General features: G+C 36.8%; 1 protein-coding gene across 10 annotated transcripts in view; it reads right to left on the bottom strand.

The window, feature by feature from the left end:
• FOXJ3 (forkhead box J3) overlaps positions 1 to 20,600 on the bottom strand; it is a 158,654-nt gene that overhangs the window by 24,337 nt on the left and 113,717 nt on the right. For 8 of the 10 annotated variants that reach the window (XR_009221800.1, XM_058552087.1, XM_058552084.1 and 5 more), the window contains 3 exons: positions 16,336 to 16,437; positions 4,352 to 4,480; positions 1,010 to 1,184 (listed from right to left, as the gene is read on the bottom strand). Coding sequence is in view for 9 of the 10 variants with exons in the window: in XM_058552087.1 (XP_058408070.1) it covers positions 1,010 to 1,184; positions 4,352 to 4,480; positions 16,336 to 16,437 (406 nt within the window). In the remaining variant the exon portion in view is untranslated. The remainder of the gene's footprint in view (positions 1 to 1,009; positions 1,185 to 4,351; positions 4,481 to 16,335; positions 16,438 to 20,600) is intronic. The other 2 variants (XM_058552088.1, XM_058552082.1) reach the window with 2 other exon arrangements.

A 20,600-nucleotide genomic window follows, 5' to 3' on the forward strand; every position in this document is an offset into this window, starting at 1 on the left:
ACTAATCTGCCAAACAAAGCAACGAGGAAATGGTTCAGTAGCAGAGTTCCCAACAATTTCTGACTAGTGTTCTACGGAGGAAAGACAATGCAACATCTAAATTCTATCACATGACTCTAACTAAAATTAAACCAGCAGCTAATGGGATAGTTAACACATAATAGCAACAATCTAGCACTTGGTTGAGATGTAATACTGCATTTCCACCAAAATCACTTTTAGTGTTAAAATCTAATTTAAGTATGTTGTATAAAAACAATGACTCAGAGGGGCCGCCCGGTGGTGCAGGTTAAGTGCACGTGCTCCGCTGCGGCGGCCCAGGGTTCACAGGTTGGGATCCCGGGCATGCACCAACGGACCGCTTATTAGGCCATGCTGTGGCGGTGTCCCACATAAAGTAGAGGAAGATGGGCACGGATGTTAGCCCAGGGCCAGTCTTCCTCAAGAAAAAAGGGGAGGATTGGCATCCAATGTTAGCTCAGGGCTAGTCCTCCTCACACACATAAAAAAAAAAAAACAATGACTCAGAGCTTACCACTAATCAATGTGTTCACTTGTAAGTGCCATAAATGAAACTGAAAATTTGGTGCTACCATATACCAAGAGTTATCTCTTAGCTAACACCAGTGAGAACAGAAAGGCAAGGCACATATATTCTTGTGGTGCAACATTTACCACTCAACTACTTCACACGCCAGACATTACTAATTAACCTTGGCAGTCTTTCCCACATGGCACAGATGCAGTGTCAGAACTCTTCAACATAGTGCTTCAGGACACCACTAGTAATCAAGAGAAGTAGGCATGCAAGATGAAATTTATCTGCTATTCTTGTGTTATGATATAAATATATACAGAGCATAGTAAAGGCACAAAGAGCATTCATTCAATCCTGATCATGATGATAATGTTGTAAGATTAAAGAAATATAGCTATGTGAAAATAACTCTTAAAAGAAAATTTTCAATAAAAATTCACTTTACAAAAAAAAGTATTAAAAAAAACTCACCTTGTTGACTAAGTGACTGCTCAAAAACTGACTTATAAAGGCTCCGAAATGAGGCACTGAGATCTTCAAAATTATATTCTGAGAAAAGAAGTTGTTTGTCTCGTTCTGGAAGGTTGTACTGTGGCTGCTGTTGAGGAGTTAATGACTGAGAGACTGGTTCTGGATGGTTTGTCACCTAACATTAAAAGAAAATACTACTAATTTAGTAGCTCTATATCAGAATTGGTTTGTTACATAAAATATATAACTGAAAATATTAGAATAGTTTCTAGAATCCAAAGGAAGTAACTTCCCTGTCTTTGGCTTTCCCGTCCTCTGTTGAGTTGGGTACACATAAAGGACAGACACAAAATTGTTAACTTGGATCTTGAAGAACCAGAGAAATCTAATCTAACCTCCACATTTCACAAAAGAGGGAAAAGAGTTCAAAGAAGTTAAATAACCTTTCCAAGATTATACAAACAAGTGATGAGCTAGGCCTGGAACCCTTCCAATTTCTGTAGAATCTTCATCTTGATTTCTACAGAAGCAATTTCATCTCAAACTATACTATGAAACTACTCAACATTTCTCATTCACTTGTTCAATTAATCTTTAAGTATTTAAACTCAAATACTGTGAGTATTGTGAGTCTGGTTGTGTGGGACTGCCCAAAGCAGCAAGGAACTACAATACACCTAACTCTTCATTTCTAGGGGAATTTTTTTTTTTTTTAAATGAAACTAAGGGGAAATGAGAAATGATGGGTAAAAGACAAAAGAGATTCTGAGAAAAATAGAATAGGTCAGGGCCTTGAGCTATGCAGGGGGGAAAAAAAGCACCTAAAAAATAAGAATTATCTTTGAAGGCAGCACAACTAGAAATAAAATTCATAAAAAATGTCAGCTGTATCTCTTGAAGATTATATCAAGGGGTGCTAAGCTACCATTCGTTTAGTGTTTTGAAAAATTAAGATATGCTCACTGTAAATTTATGCATTCAAAATGATGCTCACAAGGAGTCTAGTCTGCAATAACATGGAAAAATATGAATTTTGTGTGGGGGAATGGCTCCACCACTGGCACTCTGGTGACCTCACGTCTCCACACAGGCCATGTAGGCAAGTCTCAACGGCACGATGACCTAAGCCTTGGTGGAACACCCTGTGATTATCTTAGCACATGGCATGGTGAGTGGTCTTATGAGCAGCAAATTCTCATCCACCTTCCTAATCTTGTGGAAGGCAGCCACAGGGCAGTTTCTCATCCACCTCTCTATCTTGCAGGAAGTTGCCAAGAGACAGTTTCTCATCTGCCTCCCTGCTTCCAGTGAGGCAGGGGACTTTCTACCTTACTTTCTTAGAGTAGAGCTGCAAGTTATACAACTGCTTAGCTGCAGTATGGAATTTGTTCCTCTACTACAGTTACCTACCACTTGTGTAGTCTTGTCATCTGGCTCCTCTGGTTTGGTGTCAGCCTGTGGGACGTGGGGAACTGACACCATACTGATCCGGCTTATACTGTCTTCATAAGTAATAAAACTGTCTCAGTGCATTTGGGCTGTGTCCTCAAAGGCTCAATCTATGGATATATGACAAGCCCAACCAGCAGCTGACGCCATATTGTTGCTTAAGGAGTGCTTGATGACCACTTGATATCTTGTTGTTAAACGAAAAAAGGCAGTCTACGATGTCTAGCTTTTAATAGGGGAGTTTAACCCTCTTACACGTACTGGCATAATAGACATGTTTGTTCTTATTACTTCTCCTAGTTCTATAAACGTTTCTTTAATTTTTCCTGCTATTATATTTTGTGATAGTAGACTCTATGTTCTTTGAGTTCACTTAGTTTCAAGATATTCTACATTCAAATTATTTTAAAAGCCACTTAAAACCATTAAACCTTTGTTTAGTTTGCTTCAATGCTCCAACTAGTCCTTTTATATCATGACTTCATCATAACTGAGTGCTTTAATTTAATTCACCTCTTGATCAACTAAGTAGTTTTTTTCAGGAAGGACAGATGAAAACAAGGGTAGGATGCTTTCTAAGCTCGGTATATCAAAGAATCTCTTTCTCTTGACTTCACATGAGTAAAAATTTGGTTGAGCATAAGATTCATAATTCCAAATCTGTTCCCTCAAAACTCTGCATAAAACGTTTCATTATCTTCTGGCATTTAGTATTATGGAAGAGAAGTATGATTTGTGTTTCTTTGAATGTATCTTATTTCTTCTGCCAGAGTATTTATACGGATGATTACTTCTAAAATTCTAAAATTTGTCACGATATGTCTAGATATAAACTTTTTTCCCATTTACTTTTCCTAGAACTCAGTAACTCTTTTAACTTCTATTTCTTCTGGAACTTGCTTCTGGACCAACTATTCTAGTTGCTTCTTCAGGGACACCCATAATTCTCAATTTTCCATATCTACTGTCTTTTACATAATTATTATTCCTTTATCTGTTTCTACTGCATTCTGCGAGAATATTTTATTTTTTCCCCCCAGAGCACTGATAACAGTTTTGCAGAGTCACCTTTTCTTTTTTCCTACATTCAATGTGAACTTTAATTGTGCTCTCTGGGTTTCTGTTTCCCTTGTGTTATTTTATTTCAGGTTTCCCCCCTTTATGTTTTTTGTCCTGTGTAAATTTTTGCCTATTCACTCATGCTGGAACAGGAAGTGATCTGGTGAGATCAAATTTCTACCAATGAACAGTGTGGTGTATGACTCTTGGGCTCCGTTCTGTCTACTGGGGAGGACAGTTGCCAGATGATTTAAAAAGAAGTATCAGATAACCCAAGGGTCATGTTCTTATAATAGGTAACAAAATCAGCACAGAAGCAAGAATACTCACATACAGTTCCCTGTATAGCATAGCTTTTTTTTCCAGACCAAAATTGAAAATACAAGACTGGTTAACAATTGGGTACGAGGTGATCCTAACCTTTGGGATTTGTAGAATTCCCTTCTCAGATCTACAGCTGGAAAAGAACGTGATATACAGATCCTCTAAGTTTTTTTTACCAAAAACTGTAAAATATCATCCAATATACCTTTGCTAGACTGAGTACAAACTTTTTCCCTAGTCCAATTGCTTTTTACTTGGACAGATGGAGTAGATCAAAGCAGACCAAAACATCTAACATAGTACAACCATATATTTGTATCTAACTTGGTAAAATATAAGTACCCAATTAAAACACTATCAAGGTAGAAATCTGCTCTACTTATCTAAGCTAATGAATTGACTAATGAGAAATACACAACTTCACTTTTTATTTGCATTTCAATCATATGTGGTGTTGTTTTAAGCACTAAACAAATACTCAACAAAGAAGTTAACTTCACCAAGACTTACTGGTGTATAACTATGCACACTTCCAACACTGTTCAAATTAACAGATGCCAAACTCTGGTCTGAGAGACTGTTGTTAAGGCTACTGCGTGGGCTATCACTACCATCCTGATCAGTGTTGTACAACGTTACCTAGAATGAAAAGAAAAGCAATATTTGAATAAGTAGTTCCCACTACAAAGAGTGCTTTTTAAACAACTACAAAAAATACAACTAAGCTGGTAGATGGCAAGAAGACAAAATGTTAGTGGTCTTCCCTTTGGTGCTTACCTACTCCAATTCCATCCCCTTCATCACTAACTCCATGTTCGCCATAAAATAATTTACTCTCAAACTAAAGGACATACCCTATCCAGAGGTACATAAATTCAATTTTCTGTCAGGTATAACTAGTTCATTTAACAAGAGAGGACTACAGTAGATTTTTCCTGTTAAATATTTCTACAATGCATAAATTTATTTTTACTCAAGCTTTAAGCAAAACCAATGTTCTCTTCTAACAAAATCTTAGGCATCAAAAAAAGAACACAAAAAATAGCATGTTACAAAAGAAATCAGGGGCCGGCCCGGTGGTGCAAGCGGTTAAGTGCGCGCGCTCCACTGCGGCGGCCCGGGGTTCGCCAGTTTGGATCCTGGGCGCGCACCGACACACCGCTTATCAAGCGATGCTGTGGTGGCGTCTCATATAAAGTAGAGGAAGATGGGAATGGATGTTAGCCCAGGGCCAGTCTCCCTCAGCAAAAACAGACGAAGATTGGCAGGTGTTAGCTCAGGGCTGATCTTCCTCACAAAAAAAAAAAAAAAGAAGAAGAAAAAATCATAGGCATCAGTGTTTATAATATTGAAAATTGGAAACTCAATTGTCCGACACATTTGCAAAATCATAGATACGTGATTTAATTTTTAAATATAACAACAATAATATGCTATTACCTGCATTAGATGTGAAGGACGACAGATATCAAACCGTTAACAACGGTCAACTGGCAGGGGGCTGGGGGCTAGGTATTCCTGAGGACTTCTGTCACTAACAGTGTATATTTTTACAATGCTGGAGTTTGTTTATAATAAGCATTATAATTTTTAATTAGAAACAAAAAATTATATATTTTTTTAAGACAGAAAACTAGCCTAACTATCCGTCAAAGTTCTATTCAGATGCCACTACTAACCTTCTTTTCTATGCTCCTATTTCCTTGGGAACAATTATTATATCTGACTTTATGGTCTAACTAATTTTTATCAAATTTTTATCCACTACTAGACTGTTAGCTCCTTAAGTCCCCAATAAGTAATCATAACATAGTGCTTTCTGCTCAGTACACAATTAACAAATATTTACTGAATTTAATAACCAACTGAGCTATCATCACCATTCTGTCTGTGCTGAAAATGGAGTCATGCTCAACGCTCACAAACATTTGCCAAAAAGGCCCAATATGTGGAAAAATAGGCATAAATGCCTCTATACATTAAGGCAAAACAAACTGGCCTACATTCACATCAGCTAGAAACAATTATGTGTCTAGGAACTAATAAGGGAAGAGTACAAGAAAAAATGTGAGGGGATAAAGAAAACTCTGGCAAAGATTTTTTTGGTAAATACTTCCAGTGTAAATTTCATTTAAAAAAACAACCACCACCACCTTATGGGCTCCTAGGAATAATCAAAAAGCTGTAAAACAATACAATATCAACAAATTACAAGCATCCTATGGTCATTTTCTTGGCTGCTCCTTCTCTCCTGTCCATGCTCAGTTACCTATTACTCACGTCAGAAATACTCTCCATCATCTTGGACAAATCCTCATAGCTTATTTTATTTGGAAGAAGGATAAACATTTTTGTTAAAATGTAACATATAGAGAGAGTAAAGTGTACAGATTACTAGTTTATTTATTACAAATGGGCATACTCATGTAATCACCACCCAGGTCAAAGTATAAACCAGCAGTTTTTAAACTCTGATCTTAGAACCTTTTCACAGTCTTAAAAATTGAGGAGTCAAGGAGCTTTTGGTGATGTTGATATACCTATCAATAAATGGCATATTAGAAATTAAAACAAAATTTTTTTTAATTTATTAATCAATTTAAAAATAAGAATTACTACCCCAACTATACGTTAACAAAACATATTTTCTCCCAATAAATAAACAAGTGCGACTGTTTTACATTTTTGTAAATCTCAATGCCTGGCTTAATAGCAAACAGCTAGATTCTCACATCTGCTTCTGCATTCCATCTGTTACAATAAGTTGTTTACGTGGAAGTACAGCATCACACATATATATTTGGAAAAGGGAAGAATATTTTAATAGACTTTTCAGATAACTGTGGTTAGTCTTTTTTGATACTACACCAAAACATGACATGTGACACTTTTTAAAGATGAGTTGTAATGTGGAATCTGAAACCATATCAATAAATTTTTTGTACTCTGTTACATTAAAATCTACTGTTCTACCTTGTACTTTTGAATGGATCATTTATCCATGCATAATTTTGTAACATTATGCATTGGTCATTTGGAAAATACTGGTTCACTAAGTTAGGCAGATAATGACACATTTCACTTCCAAATATTCACACATTTCATTATACAACATCAAAACATCACTTGTTAATATCACCAATCATCTCATTAGAAAAGTCTTTAACGACTGGGAAGCTATCAGACTCGTTGTGGTGGATGTAAGTCTTCCATACTTCTACTTTTTGCTTAAAAGCTCCAATTTTATCATTGGCAAGAGATATTGTCAATTGTTTTCCTTGATGTGACAGACTCACTTTGTTCATTTTCAAGAAAACATCTGCCAACTACCCAATTCTGAATAATCAGTGTCAGCTGTTCTTCCAAGTAAAAAAAATGACCCATGAACAAAAGCAGCTAGTTCAACATCCAACTCAATCAATTATACAAATGCTCTTCCTTGAAGCAACAACTATACTTCGGTATGCAGTATAAGGTTTTATGCATACTTCCCATTTCATTTCACAAAACGTTAAAAAGACAAGTACTTGGGGCTGGCCCCATGGCGTAGCGGTTAAGTGCATGCGCTCCGCTGCTGGCGGCCCGGGTTCGGATCCCAAGCGCGCACAGAGGCACCGCTTGTCAGGCCATGCTGTGGCGGCGTCCCATATAAAGTGGAGGAAGATCGGCACGGATGTTAGCTCAGGGCCAGTCTTGCTCAGCAAAAAGAGGAGGATCAGCATGGATGTTAGCTGAGGGCTGATCTTCCTCACAAAAAAAAAAAAAGACAAGTACTCAAAGGTCACAACTTAATAAAACTTTTTCCTGCTTCACCAAGGATATTCTTAAGTAAAACCAGTATTTTTTTTTTTAATCTGAAGGATGTGGGGCAGTGAAGAATACAAGGACTACTAGTATAGTTAGGTGTCACTGCCTTGATTTATGCTAAGGCTTACCTACTATTGCTTTTGCTGCATCAGTGAAAATACAAAATAAAGGAAAAGACAAATAATATTTAATACTACCGTAAAAAATAGTTTTGACCTCATGGAATCCCTGAAAGGGTCCTGGTTGCCCAGGTGTCCACAGACCACAGAACCGCTGGTATAGAACATTACCAGCTCTCCAGAAGGCCCACTCATGCACTCTCCCCATCATCACTCACCAGCCAGTCTTTCTCCATTCTCATCTCCTGTGCTAGGTAACCACTATACCGACTTCTACCACTATTGACTGGTTTTTGTATTTCTGAACTAAGTATAAATGGAACCATACAATGTATATCCTTTTCTATCCTTTTGCAGTAAATTTAGCTAAAGGATTACACAAAGCTTTGTTTTTTATTGCATTAATGTCTGCTCTTAATCTTTATTACTTCTCTCATTCCATTTTTTAAAATTCATTTTATTCTTTTTCATCAAATTAAGAACTTTACTGTTGTATCATTTATATTTATGTCTCAGATCCATCTGGAATTGATTTTTGTGAATGGAAAATCTCGTTTTTCCATTGATTCTGCACCATTTGTTGAAAGACATCATTGAATTCTGTTCCATAAGTTTGTCTGTCTATTCCTATGCCAATACCATACTTGCAACTACTGTAAGTTTATTCTTGATATTTGGAAATATAAATCCTCTAACTTTTATCTTTTTCTTCAACAACTGTTTGCCATTTGAATTCCCATTTGTATTTTCAGATCAGCTGGTCATTTTCTGTTCCCTTCCCTCTGCCAAAAAAAAAAAACATCATGGAATTTTGATTGGGAGCATATTGAATTTGTAGATCAATTTAGGAAAAACTGACTTCTTTACAATAATCTTCTCTATGAAAATTATATACCCATTTATTTATATCTCCTTTGTTTTTTCTCAGTAATTTTTTACAGTTTTCTGTGTAGACTTCATCATTCATGTAATACTAGGTATTGGATGTTTCTGAATGCTAATATAAGTGTTATTAATTGTGTCTTCTACTTGTCTATGGCTAGTATACAGAAATACAACTGATTTCTAAAATCAAACATTGATCTCATATTGAGACCTTGCTAAATTCACTTATTAATTCTAAGAGTTCATCTGTAGACTCTTTCGAATTTTCTACATAAACAATCATGTCATCTGTGAAGAAGGATAGCTTTATTTCTGCCTTCTCAAACTTGATGCCTTTTATCTCTCTCTCATAACACTTCCACCTCTCCTTTCTCTGCCTGAACACTAGTGTTGTCATATATTTTACTTCTACATGTTATAAACCTACATTTTTCATTTTTTTGCTTTCAATAGTTTATTTATCTTTTAAAGAGATTTAAATTTTTTTTAAAAAGCTTTGTATTTACCCACGTAGTTACCATTTCTGGTGTCCTTAATTCCTTTGTGTAAATCCAGATTTCCATCAGGAACTTCTATTACATATATATTAGATTGTTTAAAGTTGCCCCCACAGCTCCCTAATGTTCTATTTACTTTTTTACAGTCTTTTCTCTGTGTATTTCATTTTGGCTAACTTTTATTGCTATATCTTCAAGTTCACTAATCTCTTTCTACAATGTTTAATCTGCTATTAATCTCATCCAATGTACTTTTCAACTCAGACATTATAATTTTTATCTCTAAGGAGTTTGATGGGTTTTTAAAATACCTTCCACCTGTCTACACACATATTCAACCTGTCCTTTAGCTTCTCCAGAGTATACAGTTATAATACAGTTTTTATTCCAGCTTTAAGATATAACTGACATAACACTGTGTAAGTGTTAAGGTATACAATGTGTTCATTTCAGACACATATATTGCAAAATGATTACCACCACAGCATTAGCTAACACCTCTAATCACCTCGTATAATTAACATTTTCTTTTTGTGGTGAGTATATTTAAGATCTATTCTCCTAGCAACCTTTATGTATCTAATACAGTATTGTTACCTATAATCACCATGCTATATATTAGATCCCCAAAACTTAATCATCTTACAGCTGAAAGTTTGTACCTTTGACCAACATCTCCCATTTCTCCCACTCCCCGGCCCCCGGTAACCACCACTTTACTCTCTGTTTCTGTGAGTTCAGCCTTTCAAGATTCCACATATAAGTGATACCATACAGTATTTGTCTTGCTCTGCCTGACTTATTTCACTTAGCATAATGCCCTCAAGGTTCATCCATGTTGTCACAAATGGCAGGATTCCCTTCTTTCTCATGGCTTAATAATATTCCATTGTATACATATACCACAACTTCTTTATCCATTCGCCTGTTGATGTATACTTAAAAGTTGTTTCCATATCTTGGCTTAGGATAACTGTTTCAATGTCTTTTTCTACTAATTCCATCATCTGTGTCATTTCTCGGTCAGTTCTGATTAACTGATTTTTCTCCTCATTAAGCATTGTTTTTTACTACATCTTTGCCTGCCTGGCAATTTTTTACTGGATGCCAGACCATTGTGAATGTTACATTAAGTGTTGGATATTTCTATATTCCTATGAACGTTCTTGAGCTTTATTCTGAGACACATTTAAATTATTTGAAAACAGGAATGAAGTACTGATACATACTATAACATGGATAAACCCTGAAAACATGTTTAGTGAAAGAAGTCATACATAAAAGGTCACATATTAGATGATTCCATTTATATGAAATGTCCAGAATAGGCAAATCCATAGAGTTAGAAAGTAAATTAATGGTTATGAGGAGATGGAGGGAATGGGAAATGAATGCTAATCAGTACAGAGTTTTCTTTTTGGGGTGATGAAAATATTCTGGAATTAGATGGTAGTTAATGGTTGCACAACCTTGTGAATATACCAAAAACCACTGAATTGTAAACTTCAAAAGGGTGAATTTTATGGTCTCTGAATTACATCTGAAAAAAGTTAAAACTAAATTTTAAAAAATCTAATCACTTGAAAACAGTTTGATCCTCTTTGTTTTTGCTTTTTAAGGTATGTAGGTAGGACCAGAGCAGCATTTCAGTCTAGGGCTAATTTTGTTCCACTATTGAAGCGAAAGCCTGAGTACTTTACTTAATGGCCTGTGAATTATGAAGTACCTCACTCTGGCAGGAACAGCAACTATACCTGGCCCTATATGAGTCTCAATGATTGTCCACACTAATCCTTTCAGGTGGTTCTTTCCCTAGCCTCAGATAGCTTCCTTATTCATGCACTGATAAGTATCCAGTTGAAGACTCAAAGGGCATCCTCTATATATCTCTGGAATTCTCTCTCTGTGCAGCTCTCTCCTCTCTGGTATACTGCCCTGTGAACTCTAGCCACCTTGGATTCCATGATCTCTCAGCTCCACCTCCTCAACTAAGGAAGACCTCTGTGACCTGGAAACCTTCTCCAGGTAGTAAGCTAGGACAATCATAGGGCTCCCCTTGTTTGTTCATCATTTCTCAGGGATCATTGTGCTTAAAGGCCCAATCTCTTGAAAACCACTGTTTCGTTTATTTTGTCTATTTTTGCAGCTGCTTCAGGAGCAGAGTAAATCTAAACCCTGTTATTCCACCTTGGCTGGAAACAGAAGTCCCTCATCAACTTAATCAATCTTTATAAAGAACCAACTTCTTGTTTGTTGACTTTCAATACCATATATGTGCTTTTTATTTTGTTGAGTTCTCTTATTTTTATTACCTTCATATTATTATTTATTTTGCTATTCTTTTTCTAGACGTTTAAATAGTTAATATTCAATCTTTATTCTACTCTAGTACATGTATTTAAGGCTAATACTTTAACGGCATTCCACAGGGCTATTCCACAGGGCTTTGATATCTCATATTTCTGTTTTTCATCAAAGTATTTTCTAATTTCTATTATGATTCTTCCCTGACCCCTAGGTTATTTATAACTATATTGCTTAATCTGCAAACTTTGGGGGACCTTCTGATTATCTACTTGCTATCATTTCTACTTTAATTCCACTGTGTTGGAAATTATAGACTGTATACAGTTGGTCTTCTGAAATTTATTGAGATTTCCTTTACGGTCTAGCATAAATCAGTACTACATGATCAATTTTGGTAAATATTCCATGTGCACTTAAAAAAATGTATATTCTGCAACTGTTGGGTGCAACATTCTATATATATCAATTAGGTCAAATTTCCTAATTTTGTGGTTCAAATCTTCTATATCTTTAATGTGATTTGTTTGATTTGTTATATTTTGATTTTGATCTGCTTCTTTTATGAGTTACAGAGAGATGTGTTAAAATCCACCTCTCTGGTCAAGGATTTATCCATTTCTCCTTTTAGTTCTGTCCACTTTTGAGGCTGTTATTAGGCTTATACAAATTTAGTGTCATTATAGTTTCTTATTGAAATGATCCTTTTTCATAATAAAATATCTTTGTTTTTAGTAATGTGTCCTGTCTTTTGATTTAAGATATATCTCTTTTAAGCAGCACATAGTTGGATTTTTGTTTTTTCATACAGTCTAACAATCTTTGGCTTTTAAATTGAATGTGTATTTACATTTAATGTATTTCCTAATGTTATTAGATTTAAATACTATTTGTTTTTCTGTATTCCTATCTCTTTGTTCATTTTCTTTTCTTTTCTTGCCTACCTTTGGGTTACCCAAGGATTTATTATTCTTCCTTACTTGTATATTTTTTCACTATCCTTGTAGCACCCTAGAGCAGTGGTTCATAAGGTACAGAACTCAGACCAATAACATGGCCAGTATCTGAGAACTTGCTAGAAATGCAAATTTTCAGACCCTAATCCAGTCCTATTGAATCAGAAATTATCAGAGTGCGGCCCAGCAGTTTGGATTTCAACAAGCCCTCCTAGTTATTCTGATGTATACTGATGTATTAAGAACCACTGCCCTAGATATTACAACATGCCCTTGACTTAATACTTTTACCACCTCCCATGCAATGCAAAGATATGAACTGCATATATTTCCTCCTGCCCTACATTAGTATTGTCGTATTTCAATTTCTACAGTATTTTAGACTCCAAGGCATCATGTTACATAACACCACTGCTATTGTTTTAAATACTCAATACATATTTAGATTTACTGACATACATACTCTTTTCGTGTTCTTCATTCTTTCCCGCACAGGATAATTTTCCTTCCATCTAAAAAATTAATTGCCTTTAATTTTTTTTTTTTTTTTTTTTTTTTTTTTTTTGTGAGGAGATCAGCCCTGAGCTAACATCCGCCAATCCTCCTCTTTTTTTGCTGAGGAAGATGGCCCTGGGCTAACATCTGTGCCTATCTTCCTCCACTTTATATGGGACGCCGCCACAGCATGGCTTACCAAGCAGTGCGTCGGTGCGCGCCCGGGATCCGAACCAGCGAACCCCGGGCCGCCGCAGCGGAGCGCGCGCACTTAACCGCTTGCGCCACCGGGCCGGCCCCGCCTTTAATTTTTTAATACTGGTATACCAGTAACAAATTCTCTCAGATTTTGTTTCTGTAAAAACTTAGGGGCTGGCCCCATGGCCTAGTGGCTAAGTTCGGCGTGCTCCACTTCGGTGGCCTGGGTTCGGTTCCTGGGCGCAGATCTACACCACTTGTTGGTGGCCATGCTGTGGTGGCAACCCATATAAAACATAGAGGAAGACTGGCAACAGATATTAGCTCAGGGCAAATCTTCCTCAGCAAAAAAAAAAAAAAAAGAAAAGAAAAAAAAACAACTTATGTAACCTTCAGTTTTCACAGAAATTTTCATTCTAGAATTTTGGATTGGTAGATATTTCCTTCCAGCACTATAAAAATTTCATTCTGGTGTCTGATTTTTATCCTTTCTATTCAGAAGTCAGTGTCTAGCTTATTGTTTTCCTTTGAAGCTACCTGTTTTCCTTCTCTGATTTTAAGATTTTTTTTCTTTATCTTTGTTTTTTAGCAGTTTCATTTTTATTTGCCTGATAAGGTTTTCTTTTCATTAACCCTTCTTGGGATTCTCAGAACTTTCTGAATCTGTACTGTGTTATCTTTCATCAGTTTTAGAAAATTAAAGTATTGCTTCTTCTCTATTCTTTTTTCGTTCTCCTCTGGAACTCTAATAACAAGTTTGTTAGATCTTTTCCCCATATCCCACTTACCTCTTAAGCTTTTCTGAATTTTCCATCATTTTTTGTGTTTCAATCTGCATATTTTCTATTAACCTATCTTCCAGTCCACTAATTCTCTCCCCTGATGAGTCTAATCTGCTGTTAAACCCCATCTATTGAATTCCTAATTTCAGTTATTATATTTTTCAGTTCTACAGTTTCCTCTTGGTCCTTCCACAGAGATTTCAATTCTCTGATAAATTCTCTATAATTCATCAATTTTCTTGAATATATTAGTCATAGTTATCTTAAAATCAATATCTAGATCACTTGTGGATACACTTGTATTGCCTTTTTTTGCTCCTCTCTTAGTATTTATTTGGTCCTGTGTCCTGGAATGTCTAAAAGTTTTGACTGAAGGTGAGACCTTACTTATAAAAACTTGTAAAAGCTTGGGATAATGTTATCTTCTTCCAGAAAGGATTTAGATTTCTTTTGGCAAGTAGAAGAATATTAGCATACCACCCTAATAACAATTTGGGGTTGCTCTATTCTGGTTTGCTCTTACTCATAGAACATAACCCTTCTGAGGTATCACCTTGAAAGCCTGGGGTGTTTACCATGGCTCCCTCCTCCTTGAAGATCACAAACTACAATTTTTGTCCCTCCTTCTCTGTGACTGCTGAATTCTGGCTAGTGAAAAATCTACCTGATTTGTCTGTGTCTGAGCCCAAGCACACACAGGGGTTAGGAGTTAGCAAATGCCTTAAGTGGATATTGTTTGCAAAAAGTTGAGCTCACTTCTGAGATTCCGCAGGAGCTTAGTCCTCAAGCCCTGGCTGTTTGGTAGCCCCAAACTCCAGTTTTTATCTCCCTAGCTCAATGACTGTTCTAGGCTGCTGTTTTCTGTTCAGCCTCTACACCATGCACTAAGAATTGAGAAATGTCCAAAGCAAAAATTTGCAGGGCTTATCTCAATGTGTTTCCCTTTTTTCTGGGATCTTCACCCCTGAAGTCCTGGCTATCTTGTTCTCCAATGTTTCCTCCTCCTTTTTTATTGGAGGGTTGGTATTTTACATAGATAGGGAAAAGAGTTAATCTGATATTAGCTAGTCTATCATATCTGGAAGCAGAATTCTGCAGCTCCTTTGACTCTCATATTATTTAGTCAGGAAGTCCCAGCATTACTATTTCCTAATTGCTTCCTAATAGCCACGAATGCCTATGTTCAGGCCTTGGTACCTTCTACTTGGACTATCGCAAAGAGCAGTATTGGCTATTTCTGATTCCAACCCATCTGCTTCACCAGAAACTCTGAAGTCTAGTTGGGCACTATTAAGAATGATCTTTAAAAGTAGTCTCTGGGCTTATCAAACAAGGATGAAGTAACTGATTTGGTAGGCCTGCAATAGAATCTGGGACTCACTACCACCACCAAATACACACACATCCCTCCCCTATGTGATTCTGATGGAATCATTACATGGATTAATAATTTGGGAAAAACCATTACTCTACACCTCAGCTGCCAGTTTCTTTTCTAAATTAGAAATCTGATTGGTCATTCTGATTATAATCTTTCTTCTATCTGTTTATTCATTATCTTTCTACAAATAAAAATATCCTATGTATACTATCTTAGTGTTTGTGTGTGTGTGTGTGTGTGCGCGCGCGCGCGCGCGCGCACGCACGCGCTCGCACGAGAAAGTGGAAGAGCAAGAGACAGAGACACAGCAAGAGCAAGTGACAGCACGGGAGAGAGAGAGTGAAAGCAAGATGAAAGAGAGTGTGAGCACGCATGTGAGAAATGTGTGCCTTCCAGGTGCTCACAGTTTAGTAAGGGAGGAAACAAATGCATACAACTCCATTACTTCATGAATCTCCCAGACCCTTTTTAGAGTTTTGAGACATGAGACTAAGTACCTTATAAAGAAGAGACATTTGTATCCCACTAAGCATCAGTGAGTTGGCACAAAGCTTTGATCCTCACTTCAAAAAAATAATGCAACAGATTACCACATACTATTTCTGGGTATGTACCTAGACTTGAATACCATGGAACAGGTTGACTACCATTCCAATGAACTCTATGAGTTTGTCCAAATTATTTATTTTACTGGATTCTGTTGACTGCCCGAGAATTTGACAATCTTTTCTTCAATCATATATTCAGAGAGGTAATTAATGATTTTGAAACAAACTGATTCAATAAAATGCTGACTCAAAAATTCCACCAATGGGAACTGGCAGTGTCAAGAATTTAAAGTAACAGAGAGCTTCCCAATAAGCATCTTCCAATTTCTCCAGAGAAATACTTTCTTCTAATTTGTGTATACCTCAAAACATTGTGGATTCAGCTTTCAAGCTGCCATGTATGGATTAGCCAAATTTATATCATCTTTAAACTCAACCATATAGAACTCTATTGTTATTATAAAGGCAAATTAAATGTATTACTCAATGACACTTCAAAAATGTTTAAAAAAATGGAATTACTTTGTTAGTCACAGTGTTGATTGCCAGAGTTGGAGAAGCACTTCCCGAAATAATACACTCCATTCCCAAAGAATCTGAATCTATGCTATATGGAGTTGAGGCCTAAAATACAAGAACAAAATAATTATTAGCTCATATATCCAGCAACTTTAACATAGTTTGAAGATATTTCATCAAATTCTCCTACATCCAGTTTTGTTCTTTGTTTCTGAAAATGAACTTAAATCACTACTGAAATCTCTTCTACTATATTTTAATATTCTACTAACATGACATCACAAAGTCCATTGGTATGGCTACTCCTTACCAACTCTTTTAACTGACTGTGGGATAGGTTAGTAAAAATTAGAAATGTCTGTAGGGGAGACTGCTAGTGGTCTCCTAAAATCCATTCTCCCCTCTTCTCCCTTTTAGTAATAGAACTCTATAGTTCTCGACTCATGGCTGCCCAGCTAAAGACTAGCTCTTCCAGCCTCATTTGCAGCTAGCTGTAGCCATGTACTTAAGGTGTTGCAAACGGGATGTGAGCAAGAGCGATGTGTACAACTTCTGGGTCACGTCTTTGAAAGGAACTTGTGTGCCCTCCATTCCTTCTTTCCCCTTTATTGCAGCCTGGGACACAGATAACGTGGTGGTGATCTTACTTAACCATAAAGCTGAAGGTTATACCCTGGGGAATAGTGGAAAGACAAGATCAGAAGAAACATAAACATTTGAATGACCTTGCAAAATAGAGCTGGTTATCCGTCTGATCCACCTATCAGTTTGGACTTTTACCTGAGAGAGAGAGAAATCTCTCTGGCCTAAGGCTCTCAGTTGTTGCTTTATTTTTCTTCCTTTGTCTGTTAGTACACCTGAACAATATCCTGAATAGCACAACTTCATATGCACTGTTTATAGAACTAACATGGGTGGCAAAAACCAATATAGAAGGTTTTCTATATTTAGAATTTTGGATATAGATTATGACAACTCCTCTCTCTCCCATAAGAAATGGCTTGTATTACCTTAGTGAGCTGAGCCCTCAAGAGATTTCAACAATTTGTGACTATCATGCTAGTTCCATGTATTTCCCTCTCCGGCAAAAAACATTTGTTCTATACATGATCCCAATTGAACATGCATTTTTAAAAGATCATACTGGATGAGAAAGAGAGCAATTTCACTGAGATACATTTCTAAGATGAATCTATTTATCATTTAATCGCTCACATGAATTTCTCTCATCAGATAACCTACGAGGGTGGGGAACAGGCATCTTGATTGAAATCAAAAAAAGAAAAGACAAGAGTCACCCCTAGGAGGTAGAATCTAGCACTTAGCTTCTGGGTACATATTGAGAGTGAGGTGAAAATGGAAAAGGGCTTCAGAAGCACATGTGAAAGACCTACAAAGACAACTTTGTCTATGCCTCAGTTTTGGTGCCAGCCAACTTAGCTTCACCTAAATTAACAAAAAAGATTACTTTAGAAAGCTGCAAATCTCATGTTCTTGTAACTCAACTCAGTCATCTCAGTCCACAGGATTGGTTCACCACTTAATTCTCACTCCTCCCCATTGGTAAGAAGAGGCAAGCCTGTGTTGTGTGATTTCATGCAAATTACTCAACCTTTAGGCTCTTTTCCTTATCTATAAAAAGAGAATTATGCCACTTCCTCTAGAGGTTTGTTAAGAGCATTAATGAAATAATTTATGTAAAGCACTTAGCACAGAATCTGAAACACACAATAAGTGCTAGCTACTATGATGACCACTGGAACATACCTACCACTGATGCCAAGGATCTGCTGATAACAGAGGAATATTCAATGGTGATTAATGAGAAAGGAGACGGCTTTGGTATGAAGCACTATACTCCCACAAAGCCAGATTCATAGCTTCAGCTATTATACATCAGACAGTATTTTAAAAAGCTTTTAATTAGATATTCTCCATGGATACTTCAGTCTGGTTCAGTCGAGAGAATACAGGACACTCTCTTTACATACTTTGACATGCTCAATAGCATGGTACATATTTTTAGTTATAGGTGTACTGATTCTATGCTATTAACAAACAACAAGTAGTCTGATTAGTAAAGCCAGTGGACCTAGGTATCCCAAAATGTATTTGGATAACCGTTATTAGTGCAGCCAAAACCCAAATTCTGGATAAAGAAAATATCAGTGCATCTAATCTAGGTGGCACCAGTCAGCTTGTGAAAGGTCCTTTCTGGAGTTTCCTCTTAACCCCTGTCAAAATCCTACCCATTCAAGTTCCAGTTGCTGTATGGTAGCATGACATCCCCACATACTAACCTTCTGCTGACAACAAACACAAATGGGGGGGAGACACGGGGACGGGATACAAGATGACAACCAGCTGCAGATTCTGAAGAGTATATAAAACATGCAGATTGTGGAAAGAAGTAAAAACCGGGAGAGACCAGCACATTGGTGAATTTTCTGTTTTGTTGCAGCTTTGCCCCAAGGCGAGGCAGTGATGTGGAGTAAACAGCTCAAGTTGTCTTTCTGTCAGGAGGAACCAGGACAAAAGAGCCCAGGTAAACACAGCCAGCTATCAGAGAAAGAAGGGAATCCCACAGGGAAGAAAGTCAAAAGGGATCCCTTAATGTTGTGTATGAAACACTACAAAAGTCTCAGGCTGACCTCTGAACTATGCATACGCAGATTGGAATAAAGCAGAGGCTGGAAGGATCAAATTGAAATTGGAACCACTGTCCACAGAAGGTAAGAGAGAACTTAACAGTTTGAGTCTAACATGGTTAACTGTCAGCTAAAACAAAAATATCAATATTCTACAGAAGATTATAACAGAACCCAGAGTCTATATAATGTAACATTCATAATGTCCCCAATAGAATCCAAATTCACCTGACATAAAGTAACAGGAAAATGTAACCCATTCTCAAGAAAAAAGACAATCTATAGAAGTTCACCATAAGAAGACTGAGACGTTGGAATTATGAGACAAGGATTTTAAAGGAGCTATTATAATTATGCTCAATGATATGAAGTTTTAAGAAAAAACACAAATATCTGAATGAAAACTATTATAATAAAGGAAATCTCAATGGAGAAATAAAAACATATAAAAAGGAACAAAATTTAGGGCTGGCTCCATGGTGTAGTGGTTAAAAAGTTGATAGATGGGCTTAATATTAGAATGAAGATGAAAGAGAAAAGAATCAGTGAACTCAAAAGCAGATCAAGAGAAATTATCCAATCTAAAGAACAACAAGAAAAAAGATTGATTTAAAAGAAAAAGAACCGGGGCCGGCCTGGTGGTGTAACGGTTAAGTTCGCACGCTCCACTTTGGTGGCCCAGGGTTTGCAGGTTCCAATCCCAGGCGCAGACCTACACACTGCTCATCAAGCCATGCTGTGGCAGTATATCACATACAAAAGAGAGGAAGGCTGGCACAGATGTTAGCTCAGGGACAATCTTCCTCAAGTAAAAAGAGGAAGATTGGCCCAGGGCCAACCAAAAAAAAAAAAGGAACAAGAACAGAGCCTCAGAAAGCTATGGGATAATCGCAAAAGGTCTAAAATGGGTAATTAGAGTTCCAGAAGGAGAGGAAAAAGAGAAAAGGGCAGAAAAAATATGGAAGAAAAGACTGAAAACTCTGGAAATTTATAGATTCAAGAACCTCGGTGAGCCCCAATCAGGATGAATTCAAAGAAAAATCACACTTAGATACATCATAATTAAACTGTTGAAAAATAAAGATAGAAAGCAGCCAGAGAAAAATGACATATCACATACAGAACACCACCAATTGAAAAATGACTGGATTTCTCAAAAAAAATGACAGAGGTACTTAGGCAGTGAACATCTTTAAAGTACTGAAAGAACAAAAAATTTTCAATCTAGACTGTATATCTAATGAAAATATTCTCTAGGAATGAAGGCAAAAGAAACATTTCCAGAGAAAGGAAAACTAAGCAAATTTGCTGCCAGGAGACCTGCAATTTAAGAATAAGTTCTTTAGGTTGAAGGGAAATTATAGCAGAGGGAAACTTGGACCTTGAGGAATGAATTAAAGCACCAGAAATGGTAAATATCTGGGTAAATATACCAGACTACTCTTTTCCTCTTGGGTTTTAAAAATTACATATGATTGGGGCCAGCCTGGTGGCATAGCAGTTAAGTTGGCGCACTCCACTTCGGCGGCCCGGGGTTCGTAGGTGTGGATCCCAGGCGCCAACCTATGCACCGCTCATCAAGCCATGCTGTAGCAGCATCCCATAAACAAAATAGAGGAA

This window comes from Diceros bicornis, chromosome 13, assembly GCF_020826845.1.
Source record: "Diceros bicornis minor isolate mBicDic1 chromosome 13, mDicBic1.mat.cur, whole genome shotgun sequence".
Lineage (NCBI taxonomy): Eukaryota > Metazoa > Chordata > Mammalia > Perissodactyla > Rhinocerotidae > Diceros > Diceros bicornis.